General features: G+C 38.6%; 1 protein-coding gene across 1 annotated transcript in view; it reads left to right on the top strand.

Annotated features, from left to right (window-relative positions):
• The window catches only part of EXOC2 (exocyst complex component 2), a 187969-nt gene that overhangs the window by 7294 nt on the left and 163240 nt on the right, over nt 1–17435 (top strand). The window contains exon 2 of the mRNA XM_074944943.1: nt 12576–12735. Within this exon, the coding sequence (XP_074801044.1) occupies nt 12618–12735 (118 nt within the window). The 5' untranslated portion in view covers nt 12576–12617. The remainder of the gene's footprint in view (nt 1–12575; nt 12736–17435) is intronic.

Here is a 17435-nt window from a genome sequence, read left to right as displayed (position 1 = left end):
GTATGTAGATACATGAGGTTATGAAAAACCTCTGGTGTTTTATTTTTTGCTCTAGTAAAACAAACAAAAACCCACCCCAGTGGGATTTATTTAGTTCATTTTTTTTTAACTTCTTAATATATTTACATAAACATGTTTGAAATTTTTTGATACTCAAAACATCAGGCTCCAATTTCAGTCTGTGAATAAGAACATTTAACTAATTTAAGAAGTTGAAAGCAGATTGTTGAGAACACTAACATTCTTGTAAAGACTGTTAGGTTTATTAGGAAACAGTAAGAAAGTTACAGAATTGTAGAAGCCTTGAGTCAAAGGGGATGCGTGGGCAGAATCACTAGTGATTGGAGACTGGAAGGCTAGTGAATGGAATAAACATTCAATGGATGTTGGAGAGAAGTAGGTGGAGTCTTAAATTAGGAGAGGGTTTGATTTGCTACAGTCTGGAAATTTATAGAAAGCTTGTGAGCTATCTGACAGTATGGCTGGCTTGGTCTTCATGTTACTGAATTTACTGTGTAAATTCATCTAACTAGTAAATGCCAAAGCTGTTGATCAATACTTTAAATGGGTGATTAGTATTTTTAGGGATTACCAAATATCAGTACATGTATTTTAACACGTTAAGTCAGACAAATTAAAAGAAGGGTTAGGAAACAAGTGATTTAATGGACTAATGTCCATTGAAAACAGGCCGTTCTAAAGTAAAACGTAAACTGTCAGGAATAGTGTGACAATCTTGATTTGAGATGGTAATTCTTTCTCTGCTTGTGAAAGAGATTGTTTCACAGTTTGTGGCATCAACATGGGAGAAATTTGTGGAAGTCAAATAGTAGATTATGGGGCACTTGTGTTCAGTATTTGACCGGTTTTAAAAGACCTTTACTTCTCTCAAGCCTGCTCAGCATCAATGAAGAATGCCTTAAAGCAAATTTGGATTGGTTTGGTTGAAATGTCATAATAGGTTAGGAGTGGTGAAAGTGTTTCTGTATCTAAGGGCAGATACAAAATAGTGAAAATTCTAACTAGTTAGTAGACTGGGATTTGTGTTTGTTTTTTTTGTATAATATTTGTAGGATTGAAAGTTTTAAATCTGGACAATATGAATTTAGGGAATTAAGCATGCTTATGAAATAAATTGTGCAGTATGTTTTGTGTTGCATTTCATAAAATCTTGGTGAGTGTTTCTGGTTATTTTGTATGCTAGGGCAAACCATAATAACCCTGGTTTATGAAACTGAGTTTGTTTTGTATAGGCCTTATTGTAGTTTGGAAAGAGTAAAAGAGTATGAGCTTTATTTTTTTGTGTGTGATTTTGCTGAATGAATGGGTGAAGTATGTAGGTTGTGATTTGGACAGGTGATTGAGGTAGGGCCAAAGTATGATTGAGTGGATATGGGATGTTGGATTGTGTGTATGGGCAAAGTTAAGGTTGTGTGTTTGTTGGTGAGTTTGAGGGAGGAGGAATATGTGGTGTGGGTGGTGGATAGGAAGTAGAGTTAGGGGTGACGTGGGATTGATTAAGGTGAATTGTGCCCAGGGTGGAAAGGTATTAAAGGTTTTTAAATGGTCTCACTTCAGTTTTTTCTGTTTTGACAGATACTGGTTTTAGTGGTATCCCCCACGTCTTAAAAAACAGTAGAGGATATCTGCTAAAGTGGTCGAATCTGTCACAACAAAAGACACTTTCTAAGTGTGACCACTGAAAGGGTAATTTCCTTGTTTTCAGTAGTTTATGTTGGTGGGGTATGCCCTTGTGCAGCCTTAACTCATAAGACCAGATTGAGATACTCTTACACTGAGTGACACCTTGCATTACAGGTTGCCCCAATGACTTCAGTGAGACTCCTTGTGGTATAAGGTACTATTCAAAGTGAGGCTTGGTCTAAGAACAAAATTGGACCGATTTAGTTAAAGGTGTGATTCGAAACTGATGGAATTTAAAGCTGTGTATCTCTTCTGTGTGTGGACAAGCCCTGAATAAGGGTAATGTAATCTGGCCCTTAGTTAATGGGGTTTGTTTTGTAATAATCTTTTTCAAATATAAAACATGTCAAGTACTTTATTTGAATATTTGACACACGTTCTCCAGACAGATCTGTTGCACATACTGCAGTCATTTAGTATTTACAATTTAGTATTTGATACGAGCCTAAGATTTTTTTGACATGTGATAGAAGGTTAATTAATGTTAACCCTTCATCAGCTACTAAACTGCTACAAGAGGAGTGCAAGTCATTACTACAAAAGGCCATTATGGGTATGTTTTCTCAGCAAGGATTATGGATTTCTTCTTTCTCCTTTCCTTCCTCCCCAAACCTCACAACACACAAGCCAGCTGCAAGGATAGGAGGAGAAGGCAAGCAGCTTTCTTAAACACACACACACACTCCCGCCCCCCCCCCCTTTCCTCTTCATACCGCAGCAGAGTGACAGCTCCTAGATGTTGCGTGCGAGTGAGTTCAGCTGGTGCTGTGTGGTCTGGGTGTGTGGTCTCCAGCTCGGCAGAGAGGCTGCTAACGGGGTGGATGAGAGAGAGCAACACTGTTTACTTTAATTTATTTCGGATGCCGGAACTATGCCCGGAGTTTCTCCTGAGCTTGATTCCACAGTTAGCGGCGTCAATCCCTTGCAGCTGCAGTGCAGTTTGAAATATGCACTGAACTCCTCTACCAAGTGCTTTCACAGCATCTGCTTCAGGTCCAGACTTCTAATCCCTTGTGACTCAGAAATCTTAATGACATTGCTGAATGCTGTGATTATTTTGCTTTCGCTATGTCAAGATATATGGCCATGAAGATATACCTTTTTTGGGTTAAGTAAAGCAAGAGTTTTAAGATATACAAGTACAGTCACTGTGAAAACAAAACTATTGAATGGGCATTACTCGGCTACCCTAAAAGATAAAATAACTAACATATAGATCTGGTGGCTGACTAGATCATGTGACCGAAACATGTTCCTTTAACAACAGAATAAGGCACCATATCAAGTCATTTAATATAAAATCACATTTTTGTTTTCTATAATTTGTCCCCCATTTCCCACAAATGTATACTTTCAAAGTCTAAATTGATTTTGGTATGTGACATTGTCCTGTAAATAAACATGTTTGTCAATGTTAATATTGGCTTGACTCAACGTGCCAGATATGACAAGTTAAGGCAAATGAGGCTTTACTATTTCCATGTAATGGTGATATTACCCTTTATTTTATACTTATTCATCTTCTCATTATAAGTAGTTTAGCGGTGTTTTGAAGACTTTTTTTCCACAAAATATAACATTCATGAGCATTTCTTGATTAAGTCGACAAGTCTTCTTTTATTATACAAATAAACATGCATGGACTCTTAATATCACTTGGAATTTCAGCATTGTTTAGCTTATTCACTTCCCAGTCTTTTCTGGCAGGCTTGCAGGATTAGACTTTGTATTATTGATGCAGTGTTGAAGGCTGTGGAAATTCTAGGGCACTGAAGATCTCCAGAGGGGTTAATAAATGTCAGTTATTTTCATTGTGTTGCTTTTTAGCTACTTTTAAATCTTGGTTTGTGTAGCTTGTCTGTCTGAATTTACATTGCTGGGAAGATAAAGCACAGAAAAGGGTGCAGTAGTGGTTTTCATTGGTTTGCAGTGACTTTGAATTAAATATCTAAGGAATTTATTAGTAAATCATCTCAGTGTCCCTCTCTGGGTCATTTGCCATGCTTCTTCATTGACTCTATTGTATCACAGTGTTCTCCAAGAGACACTTGGCATTTTATGTATTTATCAAATACATTAGATTTGTTTGATGGAAAAGTATGTTTCATAGTTAACCAGGATGATAGACTCTTCAATTTACGGAATCTGTTAAGGATTTTTGGCTTGTATTTTTTAAAGTGTGTTTCAAAAGTCTGCCTCTGTTGAGAGCATGTAACTGCTAATTGATATCAGTGAGCTAGGGGTCCCTAACACATCGCTTCCAAATTTGCAGTTCCTTGTATATTAGAAGGCAGTTAATGGAACTAATTCTCTGATGAATACTCTGGAAAATGAAGTATGCCATGCTTGGCATTCCTGCTGTTCCTTGCACCAGAACTGGTTGAACAATAATATTTTTATGAACGTTGGAATTTTTTCATTAGGTATTTTGTGACTAAAATACATTCATGAACATGTACTGGTCTTGACATAGCTTATGCGGTAGCTGTGCTTGTTCCACCACAATGATGGCAAATAAGGCTTATTTTTAATTTCCTCTTTTGAATTCAGATTCCCTCTGCTGGATGACTGCAGCAATGCACTGTGACCCCAGTATTACTCTTCCATCTGAGAGAGAATCTTTCAGGTTGACTGCTTGTGAGAAATTTCATCTTGCAAAGTGCTGGGGACTTTAATTTAACTGGGTTTTCAGTAATTGGAACCAACTGACTTTATTTTTTCAGAAGCCTGGAATTCATCTTTGATACCTTAATTGGTGTTTTCTCTATTGACAAAACTCCAAAAAATCTAATTGTTAATCCTCCTCTTCCAATGTTGGGTGCAGAAAGTTGCCTTCTAATGTCTGCAGTCATTCTCATGATAGCTTTGTCCACATGTGAATCCAATGGACGACATGATACATCGAAGTCCTGAACAACTATGACTAAATTATTTCATATTCTGGTAATGCCTCCAGAGCAGTCAGCAATATCCTGCTTCACAAAACTGGTGTGATCAGTTATGACAATTCCTTTATCCTCTCACATCCCTTGCCATCTGGCCATCCAGCTTGTCCTAGAAAGTGAATCGGAATTCTCAGAGTAGTCCCAAAGGTTAAATAGCTTTCTTAGCAGATCTGATAGCCTCTGCTATTTCTGTGTGGTTTGCCAGGGCCCCATATTTTTGTGATCAGAAAACTTACTTGAGAAATTCATTTAAAGAGAAAAGGATTGTGCTCAGCTTGAAAGATGTCTCCAATAGTTTTGTTTGTAGTGGATGGTTCTCAGCTCCTTGCACTTCACAGCAAGAATTATGACAGCCAACATGATATCAAAAAGACTTATCTGGAAACAGTCATGGAAAACAATCAAGCAAGTGATGTGTATGCCACCTCACCTATGTGATTACACCTTTTTTGTGACTTTGTTTTCTCAAGATACCAAAAAAGAGACAACTGCTATAATAAAGGAATATGGTCCAAATCAAACAAAGAAGAAGGGTCCTAAGGAAATTTCACAATAATGGAGACAACGGGAAATTAACTAATTAAACTTCAAAGTGATAATTATTGCTGGAAAAAGCCTGTCTGAACATTTTTTCAGTCAAATAGGTTTTTTGTAGTGGCTATATTTTTTTAAGCTTCACAGGAAAGAACAATGGTCTTTAATGGGTCTGAGTTTGTTGCTGAGAGACTACCAGAGGTACAAAAGCTCAGAACATGACAAAATTGGGAAATGTCTTTTTTCCAGTTGCTGGCAGCATGGTGTTGGGCACATATAATAAAAAGAGAGAGAATTGTGCTATTTCAATCAGTGTTTATAAACCTGGTAAATGAGTTAATTTTTGTGTCGGGTTTCCTATTTGGGGCTACATTTGTAATTATAACCCTAGGTATGGACTCTGGCTATGATTTAGTATTTTCCTAGTGTGCTGCTTCCTAGAATTATAAAAGTCATGTTTAGTTTCCAGTTTACACTTCTTTAAAAATAAGTTAAAGGAAGTAGAAAATTAGAAACTAGCATTGTGGGGACACCCGTGATCTTTTGGGTTTTTTATCTATAGGTCACTATTTCAAATTCAGGTGACTACTGAATTAGAATCATTTTTAGCTAACGGCTTTTTTGATCTATGTGACATGAATGGGTGGTCTCAAGATAGTTCTTGCTGGACAGGTATTAGCATCATACATACAAACCACCCTTGAGAGTCTTAGCAAGGATGCCAGTGACCAAATGGATTGAACTATTGTATCTTCTTTTTCCTTCTTGCCAGTAGAAGTGGTCCCTGTGTGTAACAATCAAGACACATTGTCAGGGCAGTGTGGGGAAACTTGCATTGCTCTTGCTCATGTTATTCTAGTTTTAGGGATAAGTAGACTACTTAGGTACTTTCTGTTCAGGACCTTCTGAAAAGTTCTTTTATACTGTACACAGAAGAACTTACGATCTCAAATATAGCTGTTAGCGCTTCATTGTTTACTGAATTTGGATGGGAAATTTCTGACACTGAAGATTAGTGGGTGTTGAGTTGGTTTTTTTGTTTGTGATTTGTTTGTGCTGATTTGACTATATTAGGGGCTTGATCCTACAATTGGATCCATGTCTGATGACCCTTACAACGCAATGCCCCACTGAGACTAGCTAGTCAGTTGGGCTGTACATGGAACAAGGGCCTTCCTGTGAGGAAATGCTGACCAAAAAATACCATTCAGTATACTGTGTGTTATGTTAATGGTCAGTGTTATAAGTGCCAATCGATGAAGGTCTTTGCATTTGCAATAATGCTAGAAAGCCTGAAAATATTGCTTTTTTTAATAATTAATGCAAATATTTTTATTCTTTGTTAATTTCTGACAATCCATTGTGTTCTCCTTCATTAAGTCCCCTTTTTAAAAAGTGACAGTCTTACCTTTCCCTACTTGATTATCACTTCATCCATCTTAGAAATATGACGTCTTCATTTGCAGAAGGAATCAGTTAGAAAATAAAAGTCCATGTGTTAGGGCAGACTTAGAGAGAGTCAGCTAAATATTGGGTATTTTAGCAAATAGTCACTGAAGTGAGGGGATGGGAAGTAAAACCAGAATTCTACTTTGTAGTAGAACCATGAATTAGAAATGCACAGTTTAAGCCCAAGGTAGCAGAATGGAGAGAATAATTTCTGTATTATTTTCACGAGTCAAGTTTATTGGAAGGTTAACTGCAATGATAACTATTACTTGTAGAGATTTGGCAAATTGATTATAATGTTGTATGTGGTATTTCTAGTAGATATCTGTGCAGTAGTTGGGTTTCTTGAAGAATACTGTTTTAACATTTTATTTTACATTGTCCCTTCTACACCAGTGTTAACAAACCCATACAATTCTTCATCTTTCTGTTTCTTTATATAAATGCTCTAAGACCTAGGTACATTCTTTTTCACGCGCGTGTGCGCTCTCTCTTTCTCTCGTGCTCTGTGTTTAATATTATACATCTAAATACAGAACAAAACTTCTTTAGTGGAATGGTCCCAAGCACTTGCTCAATCTTTGTCACTAGGAGGATATATATTTATATACCTTTACCTATTCTGTGAAATAATGAAGCCAATTGTTATAAATAAAAACTCAACTACTCTAGACAGTCTGAATGCTATAGTCCAGCTGTAACATTTTAAGATTTACTTCAGGCTCCCTATTCCAGTGAAGTATTTTTAAAGCAGTTCTGTAATAAATATAGAAATATTTTAGAAAAAATATTAGACTTCAGAAGGCTCAACATTTTTATTACATATATTCAGCTCATCACGGAAAGAGATCAAGTGCTAGTTTCTGAAATCCAGCAAAATGTGTTTTAATATTACTTTTGAGTTTAGTCTTAATTCCAACACATTACCTGTATACCCAGATATTTTGAAAGATGCACTACCCCTAGTAAAAAGAAACTGAAAAATTTTCTGGTGAAGAAAAATCAAGCAATAACAAAATAGTTTTTTTCTGTTTTCATTTTGTCTTCTAGAGATTTTCCCCACATTACTAGCGAGGCTCTGAAGAGTCCCCTATTTGACCTGTGTTTTGGTCATTGGTTTAAAATTCTATATAAATCTCTTTAAAATGTGTCCAATAAATATAATGGTCCAGATGATCTCACTCAGATCCATGCATCTGTCTTCCAATTCCTGCGGAAGTGGGGTGCTTAGCTACCTCCATGGCACTGTCACACACCTCTATATTCTGTGGAGCTCTCTTCACGCGGATGGAGGGTATAGAGACTAGGTGGGCAGGCTATTGGAGAATGCACAGTATTTTCCTTCTGGCCCTATGGAAATCACTCAAAGAGAAAAATACAGTCCTAGGCTGCAAGCTCTCTTCTATCCTGTCTCAGCACAGGGAGCTGGACTAGGTGACCTCTCGAGATCCTTACATTTTGATGATTCTTTGATTCTGGAAAAATCTCTGTAGGTCTCTAGTGGAGTCATCAAACTCTGGGCCTGAGAAGGAGTGGGGAGTCTGTCAGGGACCAACAACACACAACTTGTTCACAGATGGCCCTGTTATCTCTCGAGTTTCAGAGTAGTCTCCAAAGCCAGCTTTTCAGAGGAAGGAACTCCATCTCCTCGACTGACAATACTGTCTTCTCCCTGGATCTGTTCCCACAGAAAGGGATGAATCTGGGCCTGTGATAACTACTACCTTTGATCCATGTAGTCAAAATTTCCTATGTTACCAGTATTTTTAAACTTGGCAATAGGCACAAAACTTGTCAGGAAGGATAAGCAGGTACTTAACCTTTGAACATCTTATTTATTAGAGACAGAGCTTGGAGCACCTCCTATTATTAAGGTTGCTCTGCATTTCACATTCTAAGACCATATTTTCACTTGGTACTTGGTTATAAGTTTGCAAAATTGTAACTATTTTGGCTGAAATTATGAATGTCTGGTGTCTTCCTCAGGCTGAGGTTTTTGGAAAATGTCATTCAAAACATTTCAGCCACTTCTGAGAATGAGGCTAGTGAAAAATACATTGTTTTGCCCATGTTAATAAAAATTCTTACACCTTTTTTTATTGAGATGTCAAGGTTCCTTCCCCACTCTGAACTCTAGGGTACAGATGTGGGGACCTGCATGAAAGACCCCCTCAGCTTATTCTTACCAGCGTAGGTTAAAAGCTGCCACCACCAAAGTGTTACACACAGAACAGGGGAAGTGCCCACTTGGAAACGTCTCCCTCCCCTCCTCCCAAATATCCCCCCAAGCACTACACCCCCTTTCCTGGGGAAGGCTTGATAAAAATCCTCACCAATGTGCATAGGTGAACACAAACCCAAACCCTTGGCTCTTAAGAACAATGAAAAAGCAATCAGGTTCTTAAAAGAATCACCTCTGTAAAATCAGGATGGTAAATACCTTACTACAGGGTAATCAGATTCAAAACTTAGAGAATCCCTCTAGGCAAAACCTTAAGTTACAAAAAGATACAAAAACAGGAATATACATTCCATTCAGCACAACTTATTTTATCAGCCATTTAAACAAAACAGAATCTAACGCATATCTAACTAGATGGCTTACTAACTCTTTACAGGAGTTCTGACCTGCATTCCTGCTCTGGTCCCGGCAAAAGCATCACACAGACAGACAGGACCCTTTGTTTCTCCCCCCCCCCCAGCTTTGAAAGTATCTTGTCTCCTCATTGGTCATTTTGGTCAGGTGCCAGCGAGGTTATCTTAGCTTCTTAACCCTTTACAGGTGAAAGGGTTTTATCTCTGGCCAGGAGGGATTTAAAGGTGTTTACCCTTCCCTTTATATTTATGACAGAGAAGTTCTAGCTCCTCTTGTTTGTTGCAGTGATTTGAAATTTGGCAGGAGAATTTCTAAGGGGATATGCTTTTTGCTGTCCCTCTGAAAATCCACCCAAATTTTAAAAATGTAGGCGATTACACACTAAAAAATTGTGTTAAAAGAACATTATTAAGGTTTCAACACCAGGCCCCCAAAGGCTAGGAAATGCCAGAATTAGGATTATATATTTAATTTAATTCGGCCCCCTTGTTCATATGCATCATGATACAGTTTCTGTATTTGTACCCATGATTACATAGTATTTTTTCCACAGACCCTCTACCTCATTCAGTGCACAGGATGGGCCTGCTTTGGGGATTAAACAGGGGTGTGTAGTGAAGGAGACTTGTCTGTAGGACCCTGCATCATGTGTGGCAGCAAATGGGTGGTGTGTCATGAATGAGGCACGGGATGCAAAGAGAGAGGGTGATTGCTGCCCTTGAGAATTGGATTCTATTCCTGTCTTTGCCATAGTGTTGTTATGTGATGCTCGACAAGTCACTTAACCAAACTTTTCGTGGGTGGTCATTAATTTTGTGTGCCTCATTTTCTGGGTGCCTGATTTGAGATCTTGGTGTCTGATCTGCAGAAGTGTGGAACGTTCACAGTTGCAACTGAAGTGAATGGGAACTGTACTTAGTATTATATAGCACTTCATACGTTCAAAGTATTCTGAAAAATCATGTCCTCGTCATCTCAAATTAGTTACCAAAATTAGTGGATACTTTTGATCTTAATCTCTTTGTACTTCAGCTCTTCATCTGTAAAATGGGAATGATAATACCCCTTCTCATTTGGGTGTTGTGAAAGTTAGTTAATGTTTATGAATCACTCAGATACTATAGTGATGAGCACCATAGAAAAGGCTTTGAGGAAATTAATAATCCTGTCTTCAGAATAGGGTTTGAATAGTGTGTAGTAAGCATAGGTTGGGGTCACACATTGAACAGCGAAGGGAAAACAAGATATTGAATAGGTGCTCATTAAGTGAGCCCTGTCCATCCTGTGCATTGAGTGAGGTAGGAATCCCGTCGAAAAAATAGTCTGTGATTGGATAAACTGCTGCCTTCAGAGCTGGGCGGCTGGAGAGCGGCGGCTGTTGGTCAGGTGCTCAGATCTGAAGGCAGTGCCCCAGCAGCAGCAGTGCAGAAGTAGGGGTGGCAATACCATACTATGCCATCCTTAATTCTCCACTGTTGCGTTCAGAGCTGGGTGGCCAGAGTGTGACGGCTGCTGACTGAGGGCCCACCTCTGCAGGCAGCAGCGCAGAAGTATGTGAGGCAATTCCATACCATGCCATCCTTACTTCTGCGCTGCTGGTGGTGGCAGCTCTGCCCGGCCAGCAGCCACCGCTCTTCAGCTGCCCAGGTCTGAAGGCAGCCGCACTGCCAGCAGCAGTGCAGAGGTAAGGGTAGCAGTACCGCAACCCCTCTCTGCAATAACCTTGTGACACCCCCCCCCCCCAACTCCTTTTTGGGTCAGGATCCCTGCAATTATAACCCTGTGAAATTTCAGATTTAAATAGCTGAAATCATGAAATTTATTATTTTTAAAATCCTATGACCATGAAATTGACCAGAATGGACTGTGAATTTGGTAGGGCCCTAGTCATAATGCATATGCCCAAAGAGGCTGAATTAAGGTTGCACAGGTAGCTTTAATCCATTTTGGACAGCCACCAGGCTGACTTTTATATTGTACCTGTGCGTTTGTTGCTTTCATAATATATTATCTTATACCTTGAACTAATATATTTTTGGACTACTCAGAAGTCATTTGTCATGGATCACATCCTGTCACATTCTCACTAGCATCTATTTAAGTTTTGCTGAAAGGTTTCTTCCATTTTTTTCAGGTGTCATATTTGGTTATTGGCTTGCCTAGACTAGAGAAGTTCCTGTTATAAATACATGATGCCAGATCATCTTCTCTCCAAGAGCAACTGGTGAAAGGAGTGCAGAGGGGGACTAAATGCTGTGAGGTTCCCCCTCAGAGTTTAAAAAAAAAATTGTCCTGCCTGGCAAGATTAGGGGGTCACAGAATAGATGAAGTGATCCTCCTTGAGACAGGAGTTATCATATGTGGATGACTGTCCCTGAACCCAGCTATGCTTGCCCCTTTCTCTACTGTTGAAGTTACTACAGGACCTATTTGCTTCTTTGGACTGAATCCCTGTGCAGCAGCTGCAGAAAGAACCCAGTGGGAGCTAATGTTACTTCAAGCTGTGTGCATCTGCTTTTTGGCTTGCAAAGCAGCACAAATGAAAGTTACTAATAAACAACAAGACGTTTAGTATCAGAATTAATCCTGGATTAAGGCTGAATTGCATGACACAGGAGTTTTAGTAGTGTTTATGACTGCTGAGATAACTGAAATGATTCAGGCAGGCTCTTGATTTGAAATGCAAAATGACACTATTCTGGAAATGATTCTCAAATAATTTCATGTGCTGTTTAAATACATATTCAAAGCGTATATTGTCCTTGGCCAGGTAGGATTTTTTTATGATGTTGTTGATAATATTGATTTCTCCTTTATGTCGGTATCGGGAGCTGTCTCTTACTTTCAGCGTAAGAATGGTTTCCATTTTGGATAAATGCTCATCATTTATCTAAACTACTCCTGAGGAATCCTTTCCCTCCCCATGAAGGGAGATGATACGGTTGTGAACATACATAGTATCGTACCTCTGATCTAAGCCAAAGATGGACTTGACTGAGTAGATCCTTCCCAATTCTGACTACTATGACCCTATACATGTGTACTCTGACTTACCATTATGAATGTTAATGGATTTGTTTCTAATGTATTTTTTTTCGTGTTTTTCTTTTCTTACTTATAATTCAGAACTGGAGTTATTGAATATGCATACGTGTAAGTGCAAGGACATCTAATAATTAATATAAAATGTTGAAAATGTGTGGTGAAAACTATATGTTTTATGTTTTATAAAAACATTTTTAAAAGATGTTTAGTTTTACAATTTTAATGTTTTCAGTTTTTGGTATAATTATTTTGTAAAAAACCTACATACTATATTTATTCAGTTATTGTTCCTTGTTGAACAGATTGCTGCATTACTGGATTTCCAAACACAGGAGGAAAATACCATGTCTCGATCACGCCAGCCCCCTCTTGTAACTGGGATCTCTCCCAATGAAGGCATCTCATGGACAAAAGTCACAATTAGAGGAGAAAACTTGGGAACTGGGCCAACAGACCTCATAGGTAAATTCAGAGAAATGGTTTGATGCATTCCACATTTTTAGACTTCAAGAAACTGGTTGGTGACAGATTCTGATATCTTTACGTTCAGAGGAAATACACAATGGGTAGTATGGTAATATACAATTATCCCCATGAGTTTAGAAGGATGGTTTTGAATTGGTAATGTACATTTTAAATATATGTGTACCTTATTACTTATGCCAGAGGTGGTTTGTCTTGTAGTTAGAGTCCATGGGTGAAATCCTGGCCGTAGTGAAGCCAATGAGAGTTTTGTCTTTGGTTTCAATGGAACCAGGATTTTACCCTATGATTGTAAAATAGAACGCCCAAGTTCTGTTCCCTACTCTGTCAGTGGCTGTGTTCAAATTGTTTAACTTTACTGTGTTTCAGTTTGCCATCTTAAAAAAAGAGTATAATAACGTTTTCCTGCTCTGACCAGGGTGTTGAAGCTTAGTGAATATTTGTTTAAAAACACACCCAAACAAAAAACCTTTGAGATATCTAGGTAAAAGGCACTATATATACACAACTTTTGTTGTACTTTTTAGCACTCCAGCTAATTCATCTGGACTCTGTGTTGCCACCTGAAGTCTTGCTATGCCGCAACACACACCCTCCAATAATACACCTGGGCAATCGTGCATTACTTTACAGTGTAAATAAGTCTTCTTTCAAATTTTTGCTGCTAATCGTCTTCTGTGTTGATGTAGAAGAGTTGAAAGTCATAGTAAATTTTATCTTAGCTTATTTCAGATTTAGCTTATTCTGGGGCGTGTCGAACGGTACCTCTACACATCTGTGGCTGGCCCGGATCAGATGAGTTGGGCTTGCGGGATCCAAGCTGTAGGGTTCTAAAATTGTAGTGTAGAAGTTCTGGCTTGCACTGGAGCCCAGGCTCTGAGACCCTATGCGTGGGGGAGGGTCTCAAAGCTCGGGCTCCATCCTGAGCCCAAACGTCTACACTGCAATTTTTAGCCCCACAGCTGAGTCCTGTGATCCCATGTCAGCTGACCTGAGCTCTGAGACTCAGTGCCATGGGTTTTTTATCGCAGCATAGACATAGAATATCAGGGTTGGAAGGGACCTCAGGAGGTCATCTAGTCCAACCCCCTGCTCAAAGCAGGACCAATCCCCAACTAAATCATCCCAGCCAGGGCTTTGTCAAGCCTGACCTTAAAACCTCTAAGGAAGGAGATTCTACCACCTCCCTAGGTAACCCATTCCAGTGCTTCACCACCCTCCTAGTAAAAAAGTTTTTCCTAATATCCAACCTAAACCTCCCTCACTGTAGCTTGAGACCATTACTCCTTGCCTGTCATCTGCTACCACTGAGAACAGCCTAGATCCATCCTCTTTGGAACCCGCTTTCAGGTAGTTGAAAGCAGCTATCAAATCCCCCCTCATTCTTCTCTTCTGCAGACTAAATAATCCCAGTTCCCTCAGTCTCTTCTCATAAGTCATGTGCTCCAGTCCTAAGGTCCCAGTCTTGCAAAGAGTTATACACGATGGAAGTACTCACACTTGTAAGTCTTTGTTGGATTGAGGCCTAATATTTTTATAAACCTCAGTTAAACTCTCCTTCCCACCCTCTGCCAAAAAGCATTACAATTCAATAAAAAGTAGAAAATATTGTATGCTTGGGAATAAACTGAGTACCACATGTATGAAGAAAGAGAATATGCCTTTTTACGTCATTCTGTTAAAGACAACCAGGTTGAAAGTCACTCACGACTTTGAAACTTATGAACCTTTAAAAACACTTGCAGAAAATTTAAGAAAATACTTTTCATTTATAGGAGGTTCTGTCATTTGGGAACAAAGTTTGTTCCTGGATTTAAATATGTATCGAGGGAGATCCTTTGTCAGCTTTAAAGTTTTAGCCCTGTGCCATTACTATATTTAGTGTGGTATGCAAAACATTAATGAAGAGTACATACGTTACAGTGCTATGTCATTTATTATTCTGTGATGTGAAGCGGATCATAGCTAATTTTTAAGTTAGTGGACTTCTTAAGTCTCATGTTCCCTGGGTAGTAGTAATTATTTAAGAAATAAAATTGAAGGCAGGAAAGAAACTCTTAAATAATGTAGAAATCTTCAAACGATTTTGCACAAGTATAAACATTTCCTGCATGTTTTACTGAAAATCCAAAGTTAAATTATTCCATCAAGTTAAATTAAATAGTAATTAAATGACTGTTATTGAGAGAATCTTAAAACTGACCTACAAAGGAGGAAAAAGGGTGCTCTTTTTTGCTTCTTTTGATATATAAAGACATTCTGAATGTTATAATTTAAAAAAAAAAGCTTTTTCCCCTTGTTAGTCTTTACACTAGAAAAGTCTGGTGTTGTCTACCCTGGTTTTGTGGGAAGACTTTATGTATACTTGACAAACTAGTGGCAATTGTATCATAAAACAAGTGTCTTTAAACAGTGACTAAAAATCACTTTCCCTCTCAATTTCCCAGGTTTCAAAGTCTGATTTCTTTATTTCTTTATTAATTTTTAGCACCTACTTAATTCAGACTCCTATCACACACTTGGGAAAAAGTTCATTGTTAAAGATTCAACTCTCACACCTTTTCAGTCAGGGCTGAGGAAAGTTTCACTCCAGGCTCTTATTTTAGTCCTTCAAAAAAACCCATGGGCAAAAGCCAGAAAAGACAAGATTTGATATTTCATACATTCTGAAGGTAAAACACAAACATAAAACCATTTTTATTTATTTATTCATTCATTCAGATCTTGTTAATTTATCACAAAAAAGCAACCTCCCTGTGCCCCCAAACAATAACACACAACTGCACAGAGACAAGGTTTATTTCTCTGCTGGTCACCTTTACTTTAGATCTTAGTTCCTCTGGTACCACTGACACATCTGGGAATCCAGTTCCTCCATTGATTACGGTCACTCATTGGTTTTGTGGTAGTTCACGTGATGCCAGTACATTCAGTTTACTAGGTCACTGTCTTCTGCCTGTTCTTCCTTGGTCTTCCTCACTTTCTCCTTCCTCCTACAGGTACAATGCTTGCTTAAAACTTGCTCCAATCTTCCATGTGTTGTACATGTCCAAACCACCTGAACCTTCTGTTTTGTTAAAAGAAAAGGAGTACTTGTGGCACCTTAGAGACTAACCAATTTATTTGAGCATAAGCTTTCGTGAGCTACAGCTCACTTCATCGGATGCATACTGTGGAAAGTATAGAAGATCTTTTTATACACACAAAGCATGAAAAAATGGGTGTTTACCACTACAAAAGGCTTTCTCTTCCCCCCCCCCCCCCACTCTTCTGCTAGTAATAGCTTATCTAAAGTGATCACTCTCCTTACAATGTGTATGATCAAGTTGGGCCATTTCCAGCACAAATCCAGGGTTTAACAAGAACGTCTGGGGGTGGGGGGTAGGAAAAAACAAGGGGAAATAGGTTACCTTGCATAATGACTTAGCCACTCCCAGTCTCTATTCAAGCCTAAATTAATTGTATCCAATTTGCAAATGAATTCCAATTCAACAGTCTCTCGCTGGAGTCTGGTTCTGAAGTTTTTTTGTTGTAATATCGCAACTTTCATGTCTGTAATCGCGTGACCAGAGAGATTGAAGTGTTCTCCGACTGGTTTATGAATGTTATAATTCTTGACATCTGATTTGTGTCCATTTATTCTTTTACATAGAGACTGTCCAGTTTGACCAATGTACATGGCAGAGGGGCATTGCTGGCACATGATGGCATATATCACACGGCTGTTACTCTGAATTCTGTTTTGTTGACATTTTCTAACATGTCCTGCTCTGTCAGCTTCCTTACTCTTGCATTTGTTGTTTTGTCTTTCCATAAAATGTGTAATATCTTCTTCAGCCATCTGTGGAGATTACCCATCAATCTGTTTGTGTTAGCCGTTGTCTCTGCTCTGTGTAATAGTGAGCTCAGTACAGTCACATAGTTTAGTTTGATGTAAAAGACCTCTTTTGCTTTGCTTTTCCTAATCTTGTATGAATATCTTTCACAGTCCCCTTCAAATGTCATCATACTCCCCAGGTCGCTGAACTCTTCTACCTGTGTGATTTCTTTTCCATCCACATACATCTTTGCATCTGTTGTCCAGTTTCTGACCTTTATAACTTTTTTCTTTCAATCCAATTTTTGCTGCTTCCAGTTCTACATCTGATATAAGGGGGATCATTCAGTTCCACATCATACTAGTAAAACAATGTCATCAGCAAAGTCAGAGGCATGTAATTTATCTCCGCTAACCTATTTTACACCATCCATAGTGCCTTTTGTTGTCCTCTTCATCACCCAGTCAGGTGCTAATTCAAAGAGGATTGTTAAATAACACAGATCCTTGTCCAACTCCAGTCACAATATCACAATAGTCACCCAGGCCTATAGGCGACCTCACTGCACATCTGCTTCCATCCTATAAACTCCCTTATTATGTTGATCAGCTTAGTATCCCATAGCTTCTAGTAATATTCCACAAATGGCATCATTGTCAAAAAAGGGTGCCCTCATTCAGTGCATGAACTGGAGAGGTACTGCAATCAGTATTGGCTACCATTCTGCTGAATAGCATGAAGAAGGCAGTGGATGGTCACCTTTAAAAATATATATAATTTATCTACCATCCCTGTACATTTTAAAAATAATTCTTTCTGAATATTCCACTCTGTGGTAACAAGAGTTTGTCCCCTTAAAAA

The sequence above is a fragment of the Natator depressus genome, chromosome 2 (genome assembly GCF_965152275.1).
Source record: "Natator depressus isolate rNatDep1 chromosome 2, rNatDep2.hap1, whole genome shotgun sequence".
Lineage (NCBI taxonomy): Eukaryota > Metazoa > Chordata > Testudines > Cheloniidae > Natator > Natator depressus.
Note: the sequence above shows the minus strand (reverse complement) of the source record. Positions and strands in the feature narration are given on the sequence as shown.